Genomic DNA, 25,893 nt, shown 5'->3' with positions numbered 1-25,893 from the left:
GAATTGGGGGCTCTACTCATGTTGTCCACACAGTGGCTTGGAAGTGGCTACAAGTCGAGTAGTTTTTCCTTCCTATAGTCCTATAGCATCTTCCTATAGATGACAATCTGCCTCTATATCCACCCATTGTACAGATGTTGACATCCTGTCACAGTGTTGCAGTGAATGGCCTCAGTTGTTGTGCTCTCCAGCAGTCTTTGCTCATCATAATCAGTTACATGTTTGGAGAGAGAATATACCACAGCACAGCAAACGTCTGGTTATTTTTTGCTATTTTGGCCCCGTTCTTGTTTTCCATATCTTTTTGTTTCAGGCTACCGTCATCTAATTATGAAGGTTTATGAGTTGCCATTTACACAATAGCATTGATTTCGGGTTTTTGTGTCCAAGTTCTGATGTTTTCCAGCATTATTGCGCAAAGACAATAAAGAAATGCAGCAAATCCTTACCTTGGAGAAGCTGCAACCAGATAATGGTTGACATTGTTCCTTAAGAAATTCCTTAAATGATTAACTAGTTACCAAAATAGTTGCAGATTTGTTTTCTGTTATATTAAAGATCTTAGAGCCACATCTAGTCAATGTTTTTACAATACATCTGATGACTTCTAGTCTAAAGAAATTCAGCCAGGTGACTTGTGGAGGCAGAAGGCCTTTTAAAAAAAACAAAACAGCGGTGACTTTTGTGTGTTTTGTAAAGACTCCAATTGGCTCAAGACTATCTTGTTCTCCTGAAGGTGAAGAACTCTTGACTTTGTGATGGCGACTTCCTCCAATTAAACATTTGGAGGACCACTCAGTGAGTTCAACCTTTTTACCTAAGCAAGGAGCCACGGGCCGAGTGAGGATGGACGGGGTTAGGCCGGAGTGGAAACGAGCAGTTATGTTGATTGACGGCAACAATAAGCTTTGTGACAGGGGCTGAGGGGCAGCGACTATGTCTCCTCCAGTTTGTCGTCCTCGTTAACTCCTGAATAGGAACTGGCCCCCTTTTGTGCTTGGAGCAGGCTGGCGAAGGTAGCTACATGTGAAATAGGCACAGTAAGAGGAAATGGTCCTCTGTCTATCCATGGGTGGTCTGTGTGTGTGTGTTTGTGTGTGTGTGTGTGTGTGTGCGCGCGCGCTTGTGTGTGTGGTGGAGATGGTATCGTGCATAGCTGATCACAATAAGATCCAGACTCGTACAGAGAAAAAGACAGAAATCAACCTTAGACATAACATTATGCATAAAACGGCAAAAACAGTGGTTTAGTTTCTATCAAAACACGGCCTCTGGTTACACTGACATGCATGTTTTTCTTTTTAATCGAATGCGTAATGTGCAGCAGAGGTTGTAAAGTCAGCATAATAAAAACAAATTGAAGCTGAAGAATTACTTTTATTCTAGCATGATTCTGGCGAGCAAACATGACTGTCAAAGACAGGAAGTATAGACACAAGGAGCTAAAGCAATCACATGACTTCCTGTCCGGATGCAGATGTGGTTTTTTTGTGGAACGGTGAATTTAGTCACGTGAGCCAGTAGCTTATACAAGGTATGAACAAGCTGCTTGTTTTTAACATTTGTGTTATTTGATTCCTATTAGTGACATGCATGCCATTATCATGTTTAATCCACATCTCTGTTGCATTAGAGCGAGTAAAAGAGCGGAAACGTACGAGGCAAATGCTGACCACGGCAGGTGTTTTTTATTCGTGCATACTCTTTGTGATGTGACTAAATGTCAATATTCTCATCCACATAGTTGGAAATAAGGATGAAAATGTATTTCCCTCGCAGGAGTCTGTGTCATTTACACATGAACAATGTAGGGGTGCCCCAGATATTGTAATTGCAAGGTTGTGCATGCTCAGACATTTCTTTGCAAAGCGTTACTGTGCCTGCTTTGTCAAACCGACCGAGTGTGTAGTTCAAATGGTATTTAGAGTCTTTCAAAGAAAACTGTCAGAGATCATCTAACATAGCTGGCCCTGGTTTTCACACACACTCTTTGAAATGACACATTCCTTTGCATGGCAAAACATGATTTGTTGCCTCAAAATACAGTGCTCGGCTCAATGCGCACCAATTGTGGCACCAAACGGAGCCCCGAGCGCTGGCCTTTGTGTCTGTGAATTGTCCTAAATGTGGTCACGCTCTGGGTCGCACTCCAGGGGTTAAACAGATCTGACGGAGCCTAAACAAGCACTGGGCTGTCTCTGCGCCGATGTGGTCGGCCCCCTCACAAGCTGTAAGGGTGACACCTGCTCGTTGTTTTTCAGTTTCTCGGCACGAGTCGCTGACCCCTGCTCCCTTCTGTCTCTTTTTGTTTTTGGTGGGAGCTGCTAATCCTCTCGGAGAAGGTGTCTTTGTAATAGAGCGGAGACATTCCCAGCGACAGATGAGAGTGAGTTTGATGCCACGCTGCATGCCACATTAAGAAATGATTTCAGGGAAGATTAAGCAGCGTAAGGAGCTCAGGATGGGGGCGGCCCAAAAATGCCCCGGTTAGCTGCCAACAATCCTGTGTGTCACGTCTCAGAAGGGGGAATGTACATTCCCCTTGTTGTCACTTAGCCATGCTACCCTGAATTGACTCTGAGAGACATCTGACCTTTTACTTTGTAGCTGGTAATTAAGTTAATTTAAGATTTTTTTTTTCACCACAATTTAGTAATGTCTCAATAATTTGATCTCTCACAGCTGGTGGTAACGTAATTGTACTGAAGAATTTGGATCTTTTTGCAATTAAACCTGACCACTGAATTATGTTTCTGCTCGTCTGTCATCTGGCGCTTTCACCACACCATCATTCCCTCACATTAGATAATCACAGAAGTGGGGGTAGTTATGCATGTTGAACTAATACAGTGAATTATAGCTTCTGTAGCCACACAGTCTTGAGGTACTGGAAGTCATCATGGACAGATTAGCGGCGGTGAGATGGTCTTCCTGTTGGAGTAGGATTTCAGCGGCTTCACAAATAGGGCAAGACTTTGGTCTTATAGGTATGTAGAACAAGAACATGGATGCGTTTGACAATGTGCATCAGTTTGGGGAATCGCTGATGTTTGCTGGGGTGTTTCATTTTTCCAGTCAACAAGTGACAAATAGCCTTGCCGTCTGTTTTAGGTTGTGCGTGTGCGTGTAGACTCCCTGGATGGTCCAACTGTCGAGCAGGTGTCTGAGGATGAAACCAGATGACAGGAGGATGTTTAGTCTGAGTGCCCGTCTCCGAGGAGGCCTGTGAATCTACCGGATGAAATTACTCCGGGCTCATCTGTGATTATCAGAGAGCACTTCGTCATTGAAATAATATGTTATTCCCCTCTGCTTACATGATACGGTTGAAGCCAGACTGTAGATATTCTTTAATATGTTTTTATTTTCACAGCCTGAAGCATCTTTTTGTTTCTTAGCTGATATGTTGTACCTTTTAATTGTATCTCAGTTTAAAGTATCTGGGGTGGATAGTTGTGTGTATATATATATATATACGTAGGGCTGCAGCTAATGTTTTCTTTCTAATGTAGTCCATAAAATGTCTGAAATTACTTTAAAATGGCCGTCACAATTTCCCAGAGCTCAAGATGTATTCAATTCTATTTCTTTTGTCTCATCCACATAGAATAGAAAAAAAGCAGCAAATCTTAATATATGTGAAGCAACAAAAAGGGGCAACATAATGCCATAAATACAGAAAACTATTGAATAAGCCAAAAGCTGAATTGAAAACATTACATTTGCTGCACTCCACATGCAGACACAATGAAGGGTTCAAGTGATCCTGAAAAGGGCAAAGGGTTATTTTAAATTCACTTAGCCGTGTTTCCATTCACTTATTTCTATGCTCATGTTGAAGTATTGTGTCAGAAAAGCTGAACATGTAAAAATTCAACAAAGCCTTTTAAAAAAGCATCGCGAACATTTAACTCTCATTACTGATCAGCTGTTTCCACTGTCGGCGTCTTCTCGGATATTAGCTTCATGCACGAATGCTTGTCTTCATCTCCAGACGAAACATGAAACATGGCCAATAGTAGTCCAACAATTAAGACGTTCCCAATTGATACAAATTCCTTAAGATCGCTCTGTTTGTCTCTTGTAGATGAGTTAGCCAAGCCGACTTGTTTGGTTTCTGGTTCGCAACCTTTACTTCTTCTGATTACTGGCGGATGACAGACTTGCTTAGCCCATAGCTCCAACTCCACAGTTAAACTGGCATTCAGAGGCTTTCGTCACTCAATCTCAGTGTCCTCATGTTGCCAGTCAGGAAAAGCAATGATAGACATCAATCCTCTGGATCTGTCGGCACTAAACACTGTACTCTGCTCAGGAGAGTGCAAACAACAGGCCTGGCTTAAACAGCTGTGTCTTACTGAGGAATATTAGCCTCGACGCACATCAGACAAGAACACGGGCAGCGAGACTTCAGCACACACACGTTTTTAGGTGAAGGACTGTCATGATTTATGTGAGTCTTGTTAGCATAGGGAGTGTGATGGTTCACCTCTGAGGTGGATTCACATGTTTAGAGCTACCGTTTATATGTCCTGGATTCTTTGAATGTACCGTCTTAACTAGCATGAGCAGTACAGGGATTTATGGAGACAGCGCCGCATGCTTCAAGAGATGGATGAGCCACGCTCACCCTGTTGATTAATCAATCAGGTCGTTCTCAGGTAACTACCGTGCAGTTAAGAGGCCACTTTTTCTTTTAAAAGTCATGCAAGCTGTTGCCGCCACTCATGTTAAACTCTCTGATTCTGTAAAAATGGAGTTTAAAAATGGAGCGTAGAAATGTCTTTCACTTGGCCAAAAGCCTGCGCCTCAGCTCAAAGAGAGCCAAGTGGTGGATTCCTCTTACATTGGTTAGTGTGACTGGAGGAGAATCAAGGTTCCTCTTTAGTCAGGAGCGAACATGCCGATGGTAAGGCTTTGATAGAAAGAGGTCATCGTTTGAAACTGAAGATGTTGACGTCTCATGAAAAACAGCCAGGTGTCTCTGCTTCACTTACTATTTTTTTATGTCCTTCTCTTTTTCCACCATCCTGTCTGTCCACATCCACACGTGCAGCTGTGTGTAGCTACGGTGTGTGCTTCAATGGGGGCCAGTGTCGGGTCGGGTCTACTCAGCTTTGTGACTGTCCTGCAGGGTTCAACGGACCCAGCTGCCAGTATGGTGAGTAGAAACATCCCGACTGTGTTTCATATTCACAATCTCTTCATTTGTTTGATCTCTATTTCTTTCTTTGCCCCTTCTTTTTACTTTTTTTCTTTTTTTTTTTATCTGCCTTTCTAGCAATGTTTTGGTATTAGAGTGGAAGAATAAACGTAAAAAATACTGTCCATTTTCCATTACTGTCAGTGGATACAGTATGTAGTTACAATAAAAGCCTTCACAGACTCATTGAAACATCTTTTTTGGCACTTTGCTGGATCCTACAATTCTGCTCTATTTCAGTCTCCGAGCCTCCCCACTTTGTTTGAGTGATCGCCTTCCTCTACAAGTGAATGAGAATCTCCTCACATCAGCAGTTGGCTCCTTTGCCAGCAGCCCAAGCATTTTATCAGCATCTCCATTGTTGAATTTGAGCTGTTGAAGTAAAACAGCGGAGGACTCTGTTGTTTTTCTGATAACACCACACGACAGGAAATTCCTCGATCGTGTCAACGTTTTTTTTTACTAGAATCATCCATCGGTCCATAACATGAGGCCCTCCTAGACACTCTGTTGCATAAGTCAAGTTCAAACTGCGGTGACAATTCAAAATGATGCTCTCCTTTTGTCCCGGTGGTCTGTCCAGCATCCAGGAGCTCCAAATTCATCTCTAACACCTTTAGCTATACCTTCACCTCCTGTTAAAGGACTTATGATCAAGCTTTGGGACTTGCAGCACTGACAGCCCGTCTATATGATCAGAGCTTTCTGTGGTAGCTAAGCTGACCGGACTTACTTCTCATTACTTCATGCTTGAATGAAAGACTTAATTCTGAGGACAGTGGACCCAACACACATGCCCATTTAGGTGTTGCTTAAGACTATTGGTTGCTATTTCTGACCAGCAACATTCTAAGGTCTCTTGACGAGAGTCAATACACTTAAATTGCAATTGGTGCAATCGATTCCTCTATTATGGTAATAAGGAGTCTTTCAAACTCCTCCGACCATCAGCAGTAAATGAAAGACCATTGAAAAAGACAGGCGTGTGTAATTATGTGTCTGTTAACTGATCCATGACAGATACAAGAAGAAATGACAAAGCTGTTGGTATGGATGCTCCGTATATCAGGAAACAAAGAAAAAGAAAAGATGAAAGGAAACACTATCTTATTTATTGGTGCAGCTTCTGTGTTCCTAATATCTGATGAGATACGGAAGATGAGTTCTTGTGTCTGACTTCAAAACGATTGCTAACATTTACACATCAAATACATTTATTGGAAGAGAAAAATCAGTTGCGACATATATAATTAAATTGAATCAAATGAAAACACTTTTCACTTTTGGCTTTACAAAATATACAGTGCTGTCAAAACTCATCCAGTTTTACTCATCCCGTTGCCACGTTTGAATGCTTTTGTTTATCTTCTCATTTTTAAATGATCAAATGAAACATAAATCCTGGATGATACGATATGTGTCTGACACTTGAGTATATTCTGTTGTTTTTCTAACACCAGAGGTGCTAGAGAAGAAGCTAAATGAGACATTTGGTGAAAACAACGCCAGTAAAGCCAATTCCAGTTCAAGTTATGTTGACTCCACCATCCTTCCAATCACTATATAAGTTCCCATCCTTTCGGTTTCGCATCCAGGCATCCCCCCTGAGCTTCACTGTTTGAGATCAGCTCATACATCCCCCCCCCCCCCCCTCCCTTTTCCACCCACTGAGATCCGCCAGCATTGTTCTGCATTGTGAATAATAGCTGTCATCAATGGGTACCTAGGGGCCCTTGCTGGTGGAGGGCTATGCAGCAGACCCCCACGCCTTGACCCTCCCTCTATTGGAGGCTATCAGTCCGTAAACTATCTGGCAGTTATATTGCAGAATGGGCTGCTGGATGAAGGGCGCGGGGCTGTCGCTGATGTAACATTTGGGGTTATAGGTGTCGGACGCAGGCAGGATCACACTCACAGCTGTCCCTCTTTTGAGGTCCTGCATGCGCCAAATGCAGGTCACTTCAGTGTCATGAGTCCTGAGGGCAAAGAGAATAAACTGCAAAGTGACTCATCGGAGAAAGAGCCATAGCATCACTTCTAATGAATGACTCTTTTAGCTGAGTGACGGCTCTGATATATAGTTCAACTGAAGAACGCTCTGTGGTGGTCAGGCTAATAGCGTTTAGTTGTAGCTGTCACATTCTTGCGCCCCAGATAAATAACCTGTTTGTGTAGACGTGACGTTCTCACACGAGCCGCCGGTCAAATTGAGTTACTGCTGCGGTCCTCATGCTGCACACAACTGTCAGTCGCAGCTCGTTCTCTCGTCGTGTTTACGTAAAAGCTGAAGCCACAGTGGAGGATGTTGCTGAGGATGAATGCGTGGAACCGCACTCATCCTTTAATTACTTTAGATGTCAACGTTGGCATTCCTCTGTAGTCGCATGTGGTGATCGCTCCTTGAAGAGCTTTTCATGTGGTTTGGGTATTTGTTTACAGCAATTGGTGTGTTTATGTTGTTCAGAGGGGCCAATTACTGCCTTGTGCTCAATAGTTGTCTGGAGCTGTCATGTGTTTTGCTTTGTTAGCAGCATTCTGTCTCAGTGATGTGTAAAACAATAATTACTGTCTCGTTTATTTGAATGGCTCACCGGCCTCAGCTTCATACGTCTCGAACCACCATCATCCTGTCGGACAGATCATTTCAAGGTTGTTTCATTTGAAGTGACTGATTGAGACTTCTAAACATATTGACTTTGTATTTGTGTAAATTACTTTCCAGACAGCATCATTTTTAACTGAGACGGGGTACGTGTTGTAACATTTGATGGCACTTAAGATAAGATGGAACTTTATTTACCTCGAGGTAATTGTTGCAGTACAAAGTAAGGAGTACAAGTATATATAGTGCAAATAAAACATAAAAAGCCGACACAAACTTAATTATTCAACATGAAGTATTTAAAGACTCTGAAACCTATTTTATTCGCTCATGACCCACATGAACACAACATTTTCTGCCAGAGGTTGTGTAGCATGTATTTTGTATTTTTTCCTCTATGCTCTTCTCATTTGTTGAAGTCATGTTCTTCTGTGCACCAATCAGGATTTAACAACATTTGAATCAATTGTTAATAACAGGTGCAGGCTTGTTGCTTGGCCACTGTCAATCAAAGCTGATGTAGTGTAGGATATTTATTTCTGAACGTTTTGTTGCTTCTTTTGTCGGAGAAAAACTTCTGCTTCTTTTACTTCACATATCTAATTTATAATGATTAATTACCAATGAATGAATTTTGTGTTGCCAGGTACCTGTCGTGTGTGTGTGTGTGTGTGTGTGTGTGTGTTAGGTTTTGTCTCTGTTTTTGCGCTGAAGTCCTTTTTAAAGCTCTTTGTCTTGTTTATATCCAGCGGGGCTTCGTCACTCAGTGCCTGATGTGCTGAGTATCCAGCATGTCATCAGTAGACAAGTGGTATCCTCTGGGATCAAGAGCTTCCAGGGCTTTTAGTCCTCTGGTCGGGCAGATGTCTTCATGCCAGCTGACATCTGGGCTCAGCCACAGACAAACAGACAGACGAACAGAAAAGTAGTCGGGACACTTTTTCTAACTTGAAACTTTACAAGCGTCTAAGTCTCAGAATCTTGAGATATCTTTCAAAGCTATACCTCGTGTGTGCTGTCCTAAGCTGAAAGGTAACATTTATCTCACATACATAAAACTGATGGATTGTTAAATAACTTTCTAAGAGTTATTTGAAACAAATACCGGTATGAGGAGGAGGAATAATGAAATCCTTGATAACAGAGGGAAACATTTTTCCAAATCGATGTAACCCAACAGGAGAAAATACTGTTTGTTCCGTTCCCACAGGTTAAATATATCTTTATTTGGCTTTTGTTTGTTGATCCCAAACTGTGAAAAGTTTTTCTGAAAGAGCTCTTTCTCTGTACCAGTAATCGCGACTCATTTATTTGCTCTTTGACTGATTTCTGAACTGTAAGCTCATATCTTGGCTGGGTTTTGGGGTCATTGCAATGCCAGGAGGACCAGCTTAGACATCACTCACGACGGACCCTCTGCTGATGGCTATCATCATGATCTTTATTCTGTAATGTTCCCTTCAAAGTAGGCTCCCAGGCTCAGCCACAGCAACGTCAGCTTTGAAGCCCTTAGTCAGTGCAAATGTTGGTATATCAGAATCAGAACCGTTTATTGCCAATGTATGTTTCACATACAAGGAATTTGTCATGGCGGGTGGTGCATAACATTGAACAATAACATTAAACAATCAATCAACACAGTGCAAGAAATAGAAACATATTCAAATTTACAATAGAATATAAAATATAGTGCACAAATAACAGTACTTTAAACAAGTGTAATGTAAAAGTGTCAAGTGTATTTAAATAAAGAAACATAGAAGGGATGTGCAGGGGAGTGACCGGTAGGAAACCTTCCTGGGGATGACAGAGTCAGTCAGTGGGGGTCCTGGGCTTTGTTGATGAGCCCGACTGCCGACGGGAAGAAACTGTTCGTGTGGCGTGAGGTCGTGGTCCTGATGGACCGCAGCCTCCTGCCAGATGGAAGGGGCGCGAACAGTTCATGTCCAGGGTGTGAGAGGGGTCAGCTACAATCCCTCTTGCTCACTTCAGGGTCCTTGAAGCAAACAAGTCCTGGAGGACCGGCAGATTGCAGCCAATCACCCTCTCGGCAGAGCGGATGATGCGCTGCAGTCTGCCCTTGTCCTTGGCCGTAGCTGCAGCGTACCAGACCGTGATGGAGGAGCAGAGGATGGACTCAATGATGGCTGTGTAGAAATGCACCATCATTGTCTATGGCAGGTTGAATCTCTTCAGCTGCCTCAGGAAGAACATCCTCTGCTGAGCCTTCTTGGTGATGAAGCTGATGTTCAGCTCCCACTTGAGGTCCTGGTTTATGTTGGAGCCCAGGAAGCGGAAGGACTCCACCACGTCGACGGGGGAGCCACACAGGGTGATGGGTGGGGCTACATTCTTCCTGAAATCCACAACCATCTCCACTGTCTATCATACCAGTATGTATGTCACTTGTATTCATTCACCAAGATTACGGTTAAATGAAGCATCTTTGTCTAATTTATAATCAATCAGGTATTTCATTGGAAAGGTTAAGCTGTTGATGCACAGATACATTTGACTAAAACCAAAAATACCTTTTGTTTATTAGAAACATCAGATATACAACTAAAAAGGAACTTTTCAAATTTATATTTGTATTAAGTTGCTCCTCCATTCTTACCAGTAACAGAGTTTCTTCTTATAGTCCAGAAGGATTATACACCAGTTGGGATTAACGGCCAGCTGGTGAATATGATCTATTCAGAGTTTTTTACTTAGGCTTATAAACCGCCGACTAAAGCTCTTAATAAATGAGGTCGGTTATTTCTAAGGAGCCTCTCGGTGCATGACATGAGTCCTCCACAGTCTAGTGAACGAGGTGCTGAGGAATGGCACAGGACGAACACACTGAAGTCTGACTCTGAACAAACAGCTTGTGAAAGATTCAGAGATGATCACATGTCTGAGAGTCTTTCTCATATGTTTTAAAAACCCTTAATTGAGATGTTTAATGAGGTCAGATCACACGAGACACATTTACACAATGGCAGTGGTGGAAAGTAACTTTAAATACATCTGTGAGTAAATGACTGTACTTAACTAGAGGACCTCCTCTTTCAGCATTACCAGTTCATGCTACTTCTACCCTTTTTAATTTCAGAGCAAATATGGAACTTTTTACTCCCGTAAATTTATTTGACAAAGATTTCACTTACAAAACATTATGAACAACTTATGAAAAAGAAAGCATTGCTCACTTCCCAAAGAAGTAGTTATTTTTACCGTGGCCAACTACAACATTAAAATGCTGCTTACGTGTTAAAGTTTCAACAATATGACAATTTAACATAAGTGGCTGATATAACTTTGTCAATATGTATATTTCGAGTGCAAGACATATTTGTCACTCGTCAACGTAGCATTTTTGCACTGTGGTATTTCTACATCTCTATGAATAACATTTTGAACTATGAAACTAACCTTATAGAATCGGTCCTATAGTTGTCTATGTTGTAGAAGTCTTTCAGTGTTCTGATTATTGTGGTTTTATCTTGGAGCTGCATTGTGAAGCTGCATGCTTGTTAGCATTGTTGCAAGGTCAGGACAGCAACCCTGGAGCTATTGTGGGGATTCATTGGCTCGTTAAAGGACACTTGTTGAGTTGCACAAAACCTTTTGAAGTGCACAGACTTGAACAGGGTCGTCTGGTCAAGAGCTCTGTTTAGGAGAGACGGATAGCTGAAGGAAAATGTAACTGGCCATCGCACAAGACCCCTCGCATCTGACTTTCTGCTTCTGTCCGTCTCTTAATGTCTGTCTTCTTTGAGTTGAATGTCTGGAAATATTTTCTTCAATTTTTCTGAAGACTGGGATGAGTTTGCGTGTACAGCTGCAGTCAGCGAGGATGATTTCAGATGTTCCTCCTCTAATAGCCGTCCTATTCTGCAACTACCTGAAGTTCAGTAGTGGTCTTTCCTCAGACTAACTGTCCAGTAGCTTGTTGTAACCTGCCTTTTGACACCTCTGCTGTCAGCTCACACACCGATAGACGTAGTAAATTCCCTTAAATCAGGCCATGGGGGGAGTTCTCTAACTGGTCTGTGTTTGTTGAACTTTGGTAAATGTGCATGCATGCAAGGTTTATTCCTTCTTAGTCATGGTAATCACTGAAGCACATTGAGGCCAAATGTGACCAAAAACATGTGGTTCATGCCTCCCAGATGTTAAATCCAAGTTAACACATTAGTCGCATGTTGGTCGGAAGTATTGCTGAACTTTGCCACATTGTCACTGACTGTGATTTTACACTTGAATGCAACATCCAATGATGTCGCGTTTGCTCTTTTTGTTTTGTCCAATCACCAGCGATTATAGTACTATTAATATCACTTTGCGCTTAGTTAAGCTGACTGACGTGACAGAGGTGACTTTTGCCGTCTCCTCGTGCGCTTGACATTGCAGGGGAGCAGAGAGGTCAAAGGTCAGGCCAGCATGTGGACTTAATGTGTGCCTCGAACTCCCATGGCTGCACTCTTCTCTGGTAATGAACAGCAGGAAGGCTACGCAACATCTAACCCTTTTTTGAAAATGTGGGGAGACTGTTAACATCGCTGCTGCTCGTCAAGCCACTTAAAGGCTGACAGTGACAGGAATGAGCAGCAGTGACACAGATGGTATCTGTCATGTTTAAAGGATGAGCGGTCTGCATGGGGCCATGTTGTAAAAGAGAACACCTCTTTCATTTATGGCTAAACCATTTCACACATGCTCCTCACTCTGGTAAGTTTTGACTGTCAGTTGGTTTTTCTTTGGCTAAATGTATAGTGTATCTGCTCCTTTCATGTTCGGGACCACTGAGGAATGTGACGAGGGAGGGGCTTTCAGCATGTCAGCCTTGGGACCTTGCCGATATGTAAAAATTAATCCCTGAACTCTGAGTCCCATTGAAAGCTTTTTTTGTCGGGATTCAGGAAAACATTTGGAAAACTTCCATGCATGCACTTTGGCGAGTAAGTGCCCCAAATGAAACACACGTGCATGCCTTGGTCCTTATGGCTGGAGTTGTAGGATAGACAACAACCTAACGTTACGTTTATGTGAAGATGAGATACATGTGACAGAGTCTGCAATAAGGTGGTTAGTGGCCCTTCACGGCTCCAGCGCCTTGAACCAATTGTAGTTTTTCAGTTTGCTCCACTGCACACAGTGTGACCCTTTATTTTGCTTGTTTAAATTATTTCCCTGCTTTGTCTGACTGTTGAATTCTGTTGGACATTGACAAAACCTTCTGGTCCACCTTTTTGTTTCAAACCATTAACAACTGATTGATGCCCTCCCTACCATCCCTCCCCCAAATACCAATGAGGGCCTGGACATCTTTGTTTGACCAATAAGCATTCTCTGTTGGGCCTCTTTTTAAAGTAGTGGTTCTCCTGATTGATGCTGATTCAGCAGTAAAACAGGTGTTACGTTTGTGTTTGTAATGGACCTCTTTTGTTTTGATGTGACGACACATCTGTTTGGCCAATCATGCCAGCAACCCATGAAAGAGGGAACTTTAGTCTCATGTCCTGAGCAGAGCCGGAAATGTAGTTCAAGGAGCTGGTCCACAAAGTTGGTTGAGAAAATTGTAAACAAACAGGTGACGGGTACCATGTTTTTCTTTTACACACTCGAAGCAGACAATTTGACAACAAAGTAGCTGTGAGCAGTTAAAATCCTCTTTCAACATCGGCAGCTTCATCACAGCAAAGATTCCAGGAATATCATACCTTACATTTTTGTGGTTTTCTCAAACTACTGTTTAGCAACTGGTAACTGTTGGCTGTGTTGAAAGACTTAAACGCTCACCCACAATTTACATGATTATCTGTTATTGTGATCAGTGCAAAATATGAGCATCCACAATTTAAAGATGACGGCAGAGCAAAGGGAGAAAGAACAGGCATGTAAGAGGGTCATTTTGACACTACATTGAAGTATCCTCGCCCCTCTCCTGTAATCAGACTTCCTATAAACTCTCATGATCAAACGCACATGATCAAAATGTGAGCAGCAGTTTGTCACTCAAGATTGACCACAGAGAAGTCAACACATGTTTTATTTGCTCAAAATCTGGCTGTTATGCTTCTCGAGCTATTTTTTTATTGGGAGGGAAAAAGTTGTAAAAGTCAAATGGCTGATAATGGGATAGTAAATGTCTTGAAAGATCACAAACAGTCTAAATCATCCTCAGGGTTTCTCTCTGATGGGTTTAGCAGGCTACAGCTGAAATAGTTGTGAACAGGTTGAAGTCTGCTTTTTGACTTTACTTGGGAAGAATTACGACATCTTAAGTTCTAACCTCAAAAACACACAATGTCACTGACATGTTTTCTATTTTTTGCTAGTTGAAGGTTTGATTCATTTGTCAATGATTGTTTTTGAATAATAATGTCTGTAAAATGTCAGAAAATAGTAATATGCCAATCACCTCTATAGTTTTCTTTGTTGTTGTTTTACAGTTACAATTGCAAAGACATTCTTTTCACAGTATTATAAAGTAGCAAATCCTCAACGCTAAATGCTCATCAAATATCTGTCAAAAATACACTGAAGAAAAATCTTTGTGGCCCAAAAAATGCACCGATGATAAAACTAGCAATGACTTTGACAATTAAGAAAAGTTCGATTTTTTGGTTTGCAGGAATTGTTTGCAATCAGAGAGAGAGAGAGAAGCCCCGTTCCTGTGAGGACAATAAATGCACCTCTAATGAGAGGGAGTGTGTTGCAGTCCAAGGGTGGGGTACATCCTTACCCACCTACCTGCCTTTGCGTCCTGCAAAGCACCCTAATCTCCCGTAATTGTGCAGAGTCTGGGCTTCCACCCAGTCTCATTAGGCTCTTTACAGCATTGCTGATGAAAGGTCGCTCCTGGTCACGCTGGAGGCGAGGGCATCAAGTTTGTGTAAATTAGCAGTGACAAGAGTTTGCAAAATACCTGATCCCTGGCGATTCTCCTCATCGCTCCTGCATTTTTACTCCACTGAAGCTTCCTTTCCTTTATCTTTACTGAATCTGCCTCTGCTGCCTTTGTTCAGCTCCATGTGGACTCGACTGAGCCAAACACTTCACTTCTAATCTCTGTTTTCCGTACACCTGCAACATTATCTCCTCTGTGTGTGTGTGATCTCCATATGGAAGCCACTTAGCCTTGGGGAATGTTCACCCAAGAGTGCGCTCTCTTTCAATGCACAGCCAGCCAGACTTACTGAAGTCTTGTGAGGTGTAAAACGCACATGATCATCTGAAAGAAATGTAATGAGACAGGGTCATTTGCCTTTCACATGTCAAGGCTGTTTAAAAAAAAAGAAAGTAGTTTTAGTCCCATTACTACCATATGACTCTGTTTCATCCTGTTACGTCAGTAGAAACTGCTTTACTGGCATTCTTGCAATAGTTATATACCTTTTAATCCTAAAGATTAGTAAACACAAATTTGAACATGAAATCTTAGTTAAAGGAGTGGGTTGTGGAGGAAGCTCTCAGAGTCCTTTTAACATTAAATATGCAGATTCAGAGAAATACAAAGCTGGCAAAGATATGCATCAATGATTAAATGTATATCTGGAACATTTAGATCACAAGTGGAGCCTTCTAAATATGACGTGCATTAGTTTTACGAGCGATCCAAAAGGCAAAGGTCCTGGTTCAAAAGTAGGGAATTGGTCATGATAAATGATTGATGTGTCGTAATTGAAAGTTTAACGATGCGACACCTGCCGTTGACATGAAATGATCTGCTGGAGAGAAGACGTGTCTCTCTGTTGGAGTTATTGGAGCTTCAGAAACACTCTGAGGGATTGTAAAAGCATCAACATTATTTTCATTTCTCTAGTGGTATTTATCTTTTTCCTTTTCTTTTTTAATAAATACTGAGTAGTTTTACCTCTTCAAGCCTTTTGATTGTTCAAACTAAACTATCTGATCTGTAAAAAATACTCCTTGCCTTAAGCTGGGCTGGTAGACCTATGTGACCTTTGATGACAGATTGTGAGTTGACTTTTTACTGTTTTTTAATCCAAAAGGTTGGGAACCAGCGAATGCATCCTCTGGTTTGGAGAGTGCGCTCTGGCCGAATCACCTAATGATCAACTATGCTGCAATGCAAAGAGACCAAGTCTGTGTATGATATGTGACTGTATGCTGCCTCGTCTTATTGCAGCTGTCCTCCTACTTAAGTGCCACGCTGAATATGAAAACACCAAATCTGACACGGACTAATTGTTTTAATGTCAGGAAAATCGAAAGTTACGAACGTAACTACGGTTCTATGAATCCTGGATGACCGCCAGAGGCAGTGCTTAACACTGGATGTATCCCGTCTCGCGCATGCGCAGGTCGAATATTTATATCAACAAAGTCACGTGTGACCTCGGATGACCACCGTCATCTATAAGTTCCGGTGTCATCCTGAGCTCAGTCCTATGGAATCTTCTCGCGAGTTCACGGGATTCCGAGTGACCAAGAACTCTGGCGGTCATCCAGGATTCATAGAACCGTAGTTACGTTCGTAACTTTCGTTCTATTTCATCCTTACTGACCGCCAGAGGCAGTGCTTAACACTGGATGACTTATACCAAAAGAGTCACGAGGAAGCACAGTAACTACCCCTTATAGCTCCGGCAGAGAAAATTGGCCAAGAACCCTCCCCAGTGGGTGAGGGTCGGCAACGTTAACTCTGTAGTGTTTGGTGAATGTGCTCGGTGATGCCCCTGAGGCCGCCGCACATGTATCCCCCACAGGCACACCACTCAGGCTTGCCCTCGGTGTGGAGACACTCTTGGTAGTGACCCTTCACCCCGGATGGCCGAGCGCAGCCGCTCGCCTTGTATGTATCGGCAATGGCCTCCACTATCCAGTGGGACAGGTGCCGTTTCTCCTTTTTCCTCTTAAAAAGGAGCACAGCCCTTCTTAGGCTCACCATAACTGACTATGCAGGCGGTGGCTTCCATATAAGCTCTGAGGGCCCACACTGGGCACAGCAGCCTTGACCTCTCCTCTCCCGATGGGGGAGGGGGGGGTCAACTTTGCCAGCTGGATAGGCCGGTTTATATGTGAACGTATCCACCCCCTTGGGAGAAACACTGCCGTAGGCCAGAAAGTGACACCCAAGCCATCTGAGTTCCACCTCAGACATGATTCTTCCACTGATAGGGCATGCAGCTCGCCCCCACATTGAGCTGAATTGACAGCAAGGAGAAAACCGACTTGCTGATAGCCATCTAGGCTCCGCCTGTGCCAGGGGTTCAAAAGGACAAGCATAAGCTGTCCAGTACCAAGGGTAGGTCCCATGCAGGGGAGACCGGCCCTTATCCAGGAGAGACTGTAGAAACTCAGTACCGCAGGCACGGGGCGCTGTACTGGGACCTTGTTCTGAGCCGCACACTAGTCGGAGAACAGCTTCCACCTGTTTCTTGTACTGCAGGCAGGTAGACCGCGCACTGGCATTCAGAATAGTCCGTCAGACTGGTTCTATGCAGCCCCTCAGCATCCGGTCGGGCCCTCCCGTGACCCCTAATTGAAGGCGGCAGGGATTGGAATGCCAAATCCGACCCTCTAGTCGCGACAGGAGATCCCTCCTGTCGGGGAAGAACTCTGACAAGCTTATAGCAAAAGCGGAGGGACTGGTGGAAAGGCACAAAGAAGATCCTCTGGCCACGTGTGAGCCAGGGCATCTTGACCCAGAGGGCTGGTCCCCCCCGTCAGGGAGACCCAGTGGGGGCAGTGGGTCGACACGTCTGGATGCAGCCGCCACTCTCCCGGTGGAGGCTTGTAATGGAACAGGAAAACCACAACCTTGTACCATTCTCCTGGTGGGTACATTGCCCACAGGCTGGTCAGGCGAGGGGCCTCCCAAGTCAGAAGGCCACGGTGATCCCCGTAGCAACTTCTGCAGATCTGGTGCCCCATCGATAGTTCATGGGAAATCACAGCAGAGGTGCTGTCCACCGGACAAGCACATGCTTTCCCTTCAAACATGGAAGGAAGTGCTCGAGCGCTAGCTCTAGAACCTGGACCTGCGGTCTTTCAGCAGACAACTGCCCCCAGGCTGTCCCGTTCTGTCACCCTGCACCCGCCTTGAGAGGCAGGTAACTGTTGTGACAATCTCCTGGTGGAATGGAACCGAGCCCCTGGGGCTCGGTTCCTGGGACACTGTTCGCCAGATATGCACTCCCTCCATGGGGATAGTGAACAGATGAATAGACACTGTTTCGATAATATTATTGCCCTGTATCTGTGCCACTTGGCATCCAAGTGAAGGCTGTTCAGCCATCCGCACTGGGGCGCCTCTCCATGTTCACCTTGAGGCCCACCGGGCCACGTGAGAGAAGGCGAGCAGTGTCCTGTGGCGCCTGAAGCCGGGACGGCGCCTAGGTCAGCCAGTCTAAGTACGGCAGTATGTTCACGCCCTGCGATTGCAGGGGGAAAGGACAGCAGTAACACACTGTGGACACCCATGGGGAGATGGGAGAGTCCGAATGGAAGCACCCAGGACTGAAAGTTGTGGTGATGCACCCTGGGAACAGGCGTCGATAGACGTGAACCACTCTCCCTTGGAAATCCGCTGATGGGAGAAAGAAACCCCGACAGCCGGCCTGGAGACATCTCCTGGCAGCCCTGCCGGGGGGGACGGGGACGTAAGTAGGGTTGTATAGGTAGCGGTCCGGCCTCTCCGCTGAAGCGCCTGTACAGCAGCTGACTCGAACAGCTCACCAGGCTCCACTGGGACAGTATGGAGGGTCCTCCTACATGTCTCAGATAGGGGTGACTGCGCCAGCCAAACCTGGCGACGAGTCTGAACCAGCCACGTTCCCTCGATATGAGCGCAAACGCCTGCAATGAAGCATCACTGAGCAGAAGCGTCGAAGTAGCCCGCTGCAGAGAATCTGCGAGGGAAAGCCTGAGGTGGGAGAGGGAGTTGTCGATACGGTGCACAGCGCTGCTGTGTCCTAAGCCCTGGATAGCGGGTCATCTTTGGCCTGACATTGGGTCGAGGGCCCCTGGCATCGGCCTCAGAATCTCCTCAGGGGAAACTGATGGACGCCATAGTCGTCTAACTGGCTGGCATACGTGCAAGGCCAGATTTGCCACCTCCTGCATGGTCTGATGTAAGGCGGGAGAGAGCCCTGGTGTCTCCACCATGCACGCAACTCCCTCAGATATTCCTCGGAGGGAGGAACAGAAAAGGTGGTGAGGGCGGGAAGGTGCCTGAAGAAGGCACTCACAGGTGGATGTTCCAGCTGCTGTGTATGCCCGGCGTGCAAGCGCCATACCAATGACCAGGGTAGGTTGGTCTGGATTCAGCTGCCCTGACAGGGGGAGGTAGACCTCCCGCATCAGGTGTTCCACTTCGGCCAGCCTAGCAGACCTTACTGCTCAAGGCGTGATGCCGCAGGTCCTGCCTGGGTTCTCCCTGCTAGGGCAAGAGGTCAGGGCCGTCCTCCGGCTGAAGAGGAGCTATACAGGTCCTACAGCCGGGAGAGTTGAACATGGCCGCGATTCTGGTGGAACCCTTGTCCCACTAGTTTATGCGGAATTCCCAATCAGTCCGAGCGGGAGCGCTCTGCTGAATGTTGAGAGAACAGGCAGGGGGCAGTCAGTGGCGAGTGATCCTTCGGACACTCTTCCCTTAGCCAGCCGCTGCGGATATTGGTGACCCACCAGTTAGCCTGAGCGAGAGCACTCTGCAACTGCGGAAACAGGTCAGGCAAAGTCCTTATAGTGAGAGGGGCGAGGACACTCTCTAAGCCCACTCTCTTCACTAAGATAGTTGCTGCAGATATTAGTGTCCCCCCAGTTAGCTTGAGCGAGAGCACTCTGTTACCGTAAAAAATGGACAAAACAGACCACAGTCCGTACAGTGAGAGGGGAGCGAGGACACTCTTCACTAAGATAGTTGCTGCCGATATTGGTGTCCCACCAGTTAGCTTGAGCGAGAGCACTCTGCCACTGTGGAAACAGGTCAGGCAAAGTCCTTATAGTGAGAGGGGCGAGGACACTCTTCACTAAACTAGTTGCTGCCGATATTGGTGTCCCACCAGTTAGCTTGAGCGAGAGCACTCTGCTACTGTGAAAAACGGACAAAAAGAACACAGTCCTTACAGTGAGAGGGGAGCGAGGACACTCTTCACTAAGACAGCTGCTGCAGATATTGGTGTCCCACCAGTTAGCTTGAGCGAGAGCACTCTGCTACTGTGAAAACGGACAAAAAAACCCACAGTCCTTACAGTGCGAGGACACTCTCCACTTGGACAGGTGCTGTAACTCTTGGTGTGCTACCAGTTAGCCTGAGCGAGGGCACTCTGCTAACTGATATCCGCTACCGATATGTCCATAATGTTTACAACAATCAATGGACACACCGAGTATTAGCTTAGTCTAGTTAGCCGGAGCGAACTCGACAGCCGTAATGCGTCAAAACCATCAATGGGCACAACCTCCATGTTGATTTAGTACAACTAGCATTCACCGAGTTAGCCTGAGCGAGCACATTCCGCTAACTGTGATCGTTGTAATGCTACAAAGTTGATGGCCACAGCCCCAGTACCAGCTTTGTTTATCTAGTTTCCCACTGAGTTAACCTGAGCGAGGACGCTCTGTTAACTGTGACAGCCGTAAGGATACAAAGTTGCTGGACGCAGTCCCAGTATCAGCTTTTGTTTAGCTAGTTTCCCACTGAGTTAACCTGAGCGAGGACGCTCTGTTAACTGTGACAGCTGTAAGGATACAAAGTTGATGGCTACAGCCCCAGTATCAGCTTTGTTTAGCTAGTTTTCCACTGAGTTAACCTGAGCGAGGACGCTCTGTTAACTGTGACAGCCGTAAGGATACAAAGTTGATGGACGCAGTCCCAGTATCAGCTCTGTTTAGCTAGTTTCCCACTGAGTTAACCTGAGCGAGGACGCTCTGTTAACTGTGACAGCTCTGTTAACTGTGACAGCCGTAAGGATACAAAGTTGATGGACGCAGTCCCAGTATCAGCTTTTGTTTAGCTAGTTTCCCACTGAGTTAACCTGAGCGAGGACGCTCTGTTAACTGTGACAGCCGTAAGGTTTACAAAGTTGATGGACGCAGTCCCAGCTAGCATCCAAGTTAGCCTGAGTGAAGACACTGCTAACTGCGAATTACGTCAGATGTAAAGATTAAATCTCCATGTACACAACGCCAATGCGGACTAGTGTCTCACAAAGTTTGCCTGAGCAGGAACACTCTGCTAACTGTGATAGCCGTAACACTGTGAAGGGCGGGCCGACAGCGTAATTCTACGCTCTCGTTAGCGCGCCACTCGATTACTAGAGCGGAAGCGCTCTGCCAACCGTGGAACAAACAACTGTTATAGAAAACAATGTTAATCGATCTTACCGATTGCTGTCATCACGACTTAGCTGACCCTTATCAGACTGGTGACGACCGATGATAGGGGCGTTCACCAGTCCGGGGCTCGATGTCCGAACGGCGAACACACCGTTCCCTCCGAAGAGGGACAGCTCGTCGCAGCCTTTGGAGGGCGAGAGAACCGCAACTCCGACCGGTAGTCACAAGGCTACAGCGACGAGCTCTAATATGTCTTGATCGTAGACACATCCTTGTTTAAGCTACCATGGTAGCTAACCTGCGACGCGAGAAGAAAAAAAGGACTGAGCTCAGGATGACACCGGAACTTATAGATGACGGTGGTCATCCGAGGTCACACGTGACTTTGTTGATATAAATATTCGACCTGCGCATGCGCGAGACGGGATACATCCAGTGTTAAGCACTGCCTCTGGCGGTCAGTAAGGATGAAATAGAAACCACCGCCTCATAGCACTGCTGATTCTTGCACTGCCATGAAAACTGAGCCCATAGCCTCGGAATTAGATGTAGCTGGTGTTTGAACAACTGTGAAGCTATGTAGTGTCACACTTGAACATGTGACGTAATAGTCAGATCTTGTTGTTTATTCTCCCCTGTACACCTTGAGCATGACAGTCTGTCATGTATCTGCCACATTTTGCCCCGCAGGTAAAAGGCTCTGAGCAACTTTCCACCCGCTTTCCACCACACATACCACAGCAGCGTTATCTCACACATGGGACGGGTGAGGGAGACAGGCTGGAAAACACAAGTCATTTCTGGATTCCTGCTGGTCTACATGTGTCCCAGGCACCCGAAACTCTCAGGTCAAAGTTGGAAAACACAGGTCCTAACAGTTAGAGTACAGATAGAGCACACGCAAAGGGTCAGAGGGCAATCCCCCGAGGTCCGCCAGGTATTTGTTCCTCCTGTTCGTCTGTGTAGAGATCATAAAAAGTTGTTTTGGAGACATGCATAGGTTGATGCAGCCAGTCTACTTTTTTTCTGTGTTGCCTGTCACTTTTACTGACAGTAAAAATGAAACCTTTGGCTGTTCACAGGTTGTTTAAAGGGACAAACCGCTTCCAAGATGTATTGCTTTGTCAGCTACCGTCCACCAAATGATTACGGTCATGTGAATGAGCTCAGGTATACGACTGCTGGTGGCACATCGCTGTGACTCTTACTGAGGGGGTTTTAGCTCCCTGTGTCTGGGAGTGAAGGAGTTGCTGTAGTCACAGTCGGCTGTAGTGCAGACGAGGGAACAAATTAAAGCTGAAGAAGCAGCTGGCTCTTAAGAATGGGGTATAACACATAAACACACGTGAGTGCCTACACTGAAATATGTGCACATGAAACCGACGCACAAACCTACCTTTCAGTGCAGTGAATTGGATCATCGAAACAGATTAGAGGAGTTTAGGACGCGGTGGAGCAGAATGTTCACTAAACAAACTCAAATACTAGAATTTGGTGTCTTTGATGTCGCCCATGAATCCCTTGTGGTCTGACGTGCACGACTAATACAAGTTAACGCTCAGCGGGGTGGTTAATAAGCTGTACGGAGACTACAGAGTCGCTTGATTGATATTTTTACCCAAGAAGCGGACAGAGCTTCTCTCAGCACAACAGACCGCTACTTGTCTGTGGCTTCTCGTCAACACATGCCTTTGGAAGAAGAAGTGTACAAAAACAAAATACAATTGTTTAAATACACAGATAAGCAAAGAATTTAGATTGTGCTCATCTGGATTTTCACATGAGAATCATTCAATTGAAGGAAAACGATCACTGCAGCTGACTCACAAACCTGTAAACAAAGCAGAAACACCGTAAGACATTTCAGTGGTTTGTTTGTTGACTTCAGTACAGTTTGAGTCTATTTAGAGTCATTAGAGGTACTGCATCTTAAACGCTTCAGTGTTTCCCATGTGGCGGCCCACCAAAGTCTATTTTTTTGCCGACACAGTTTCACAATGAACCAAAACAAATGTCACACTTCTCAACGGTAATGCAGTATTGTTTTGGAAAGTGAGTTGCAGCTCCGGCCGTGTCACAGGCCAGCTAACGGCCACGGCTCTCCACCGCTCTCATATGACCGTTAACGCTTGAGAACGGCGTAATGGAAGTGCATTACCCTTTAATTCCACGGTAAGACTTTCTTACTCCAAACTTAAGACGGATCGTGAATGACTTCATGGAAACATTAGAGGTTTGGGAGAGGAGGTACGGGCGTCAAACTTCACAGAGGTCTGTGTGTGGTTGGTCCTTTGTCATTAAGGGAACATTTTTTAACCGGGTTTCAGGAAAGCCACACCACGTCCGAATGACAGTGCCACTTAACAACAACTTAGCTGCCACACTGGCCACAATTACAGGGCTTTAGGAAGCTTTAGGACCAAAAACTGGCATCAAGTTGGACGAGGGGTTGAAATTGTTGGATGCTCACAGCATACGTCGTTCTGTGGTGCAAGTCCGTGCGATGAACCAGAGTAAAAGATGTTTTGCAAGCACTTTGACAAGTAAAGTGTGGTTCTCTTTCTCTTTGAATTATTACACTGTGGCAGCTGTGTTTTAGTTACATGATGAATGAGTGCAGAGCAGAATTGCATCGTGTTAACTTGACAAACATCCAGCAGCACATCTGGGCTATTATTGATGTAGCAGGAGATTAACAGCAGGGGGCAATGTTGAATTTGAGCTGATGCCTTGCAAAAGAGAAGGATGGAAAGAAATGCGTCCTACCTTTGTCTTTTATTTCCATAAAATCACAGTCTAACAAATGATTGTGTCCTCTAGTTTTAAATGTATTTAATGTCTCGTCTGAGAATCGACTAACCGCAATTAATTTCAGTCATCAGCCCTCAACCCGCTAAAGCTTTGCACCCTGACATACGCTGTCATACCTTCTATATTCTATGTAATTCATGTAGACTTCAAAATCCTGAATCCTCAGAATGTCATTGTTTTCCTCATCTGATTACACGTCACTTGTAAAGTAAGCAGACGTCTTGATCTCCGCTGGCAGAAAAGCATTACAAGGAAACCCGAGAGCTGAAGTACTGACACAATAATGGAGACACAATGACCCAAACCGCAGCGGTAATGCTTGGATAAAACATTTTAAGTACATCTTTGGGATTTTTATGTTACCGGACTCCAGGAAGAATAGCCACGTAAAATCCACGAGGAGTTATAGCGTCCATAAAATAAGTTGTATCGTAACGTTTGTGAGCCAGTGGGGCTGCCCCGGGGACGGATAAAGGAAATGTGTCCTCTACAAAAGGCAAAGCAGGTTTATTTTTATACAGCACCTTTCAACAATGAGGCCACTCAAAGCGCTGTACATGAAACAAAAAGGCATTAGGACAAGATATAGAAGGGACCGTAGGCAATATAAAGAAGAAGCACATATATGTGATTTAAATGACTAAAATAACAAAGAATGTAAAAATAAGCTAAAAAAAAGGATCTGATGAAATACAAGGTATAAAATAAGAGTGCAGCAACAGTACAGTGCAAGATAAGAATAAATGGTCTGTCTTATAACCGACTACCAGGATAACTGACCCTTGAAAAGACCTGTGAAAAAGCATTTTTTGGGTCAGCGATCCTTGAGGTCAAAGGTCAGGATTTTCCTGTCAAAGAGTGTGAAGTAAATTGTCAGTTCCTGTTCATAGACGGTAGGGCTGGGCGATATGGCCTAAAAAAAAAATCTCCGATTTTTTTACAAAAAATCCGATTCACGATTTAAATCGATTTTTTTCCCCCAAAATTTTTTGCAGATGACAGAAGCTGTTGAAAACAATTTTTTCTTTTATTTTGTGATGATTTTCCCAAGTAGGTTGATAAAAATAAAGTGCAAACAAAACCTGAACATTGTAGAAAGGTGCCTGTAGTATACAAAAAGTATTTGGTCACTCTTTTGTTTGCCTGAATCATTTAAATATAAAATTAAATTAAACATAACATTAAATGGCATTAAATAGTAGCCTTCCATTGTAAACAACTGTGCAAATGTAACTTTTTACAGTAAGCTTTTCTAACTGAATACACTGATACAAACACAGCATGAAATAAAATGTATATGACCCTTTAACATTCACATTTTCAAAAGTGCAACATCTGATCTAACATCAACATAACATATTTTGCACAGTAAATAAGTGCATGTAAACAAAATCAAGTGCATTCACAACATAACCAACAGTATTAAACAGTAGTGCATGTTTTTTCTAAATATTTTTTGCCAGGAAGACAAGCCTGTCTACTACCTCTGGCTTCAGGCATGCACGGTGGCATGTAACAATGCCCCCCCCACACACTGAAAAGCCTCTCAGAGGGGGCACTTGTAGCTGGCACAGAGAGGTATTTCTTTGCTAAAGTACTTAGCCTTGGAAAGTTAAGTTGGTGACGCTTCCACCAGTCAAGTGGATCGGTGTCTGGGTCAACCTGCTGGACCACAGGTCAGTTGTTGCGGAGTAGAATGACATCCCCTCCAGCTCCGCAGAGATCCTTTGGCGTGTACTATTGTACAGCCGAGGCAAGGCAACGTCAGAAAAATGTTTACGGCTTGGTAGCACGTACCTGGGGTCCAAAGCTTTGAGACGGTGAATAAACCCCGGCTTTTCCACGGTGTATATGGGCACCATATCTTTTGCGATATACATCGCGACTGCATCCGTGATGGCTTTCCACCGGGCACTCTTCTTCTCATGCGGAGTACAGTTGGTGAATGTCTCCAAAATGCTGGGTTGTTGTTGTGAGGTGGCGG

At 44.6% G+C, this 25,893-nt stretch overlaps 1 protein-coding gene across 1 annotated transcript in view; it reads left to right on the top strand.

The window, feature by feature from the left end:
• Nucleotides 1-25,893, top strand: part of megf6b (multiple EGF-like-domains 6b) — a gene marked incomplete at its 5' end in the record, with an annotated part of 61,298 nt that overhangs the window by 4,511 nt on the left and 30,894 nt on the right. The window contains one exon of the mRNA XM_079297067.1: nucleotides 5,057-5,161. Within this exon, the coding sequence (XP_079153193.1) occupies nucleotides 5,057-5,161 (105 nt within the window). The remainder of the gene's footprint in view (nucleotides 1-5,056; nucleotides 5,162-25,893) is intronic.

Source organism: Melanostigma gelatinosum (assembly GCF_949748355.1).
Source record: "Melanostigma gelatinosum genome assembly, chromosome: 3".
NCBI classification, from domain to species: Eukaryota; Metazoa; Chordata; class Actinopteri; order Perciformes; family Zoarcidae; genus Melanostigma; species Melanostigma gelatinosum.
Note: the sequence above shows the minus strand (reverse complement) of the source record. Positions and strands in the feature narration are given on the sequence as shown.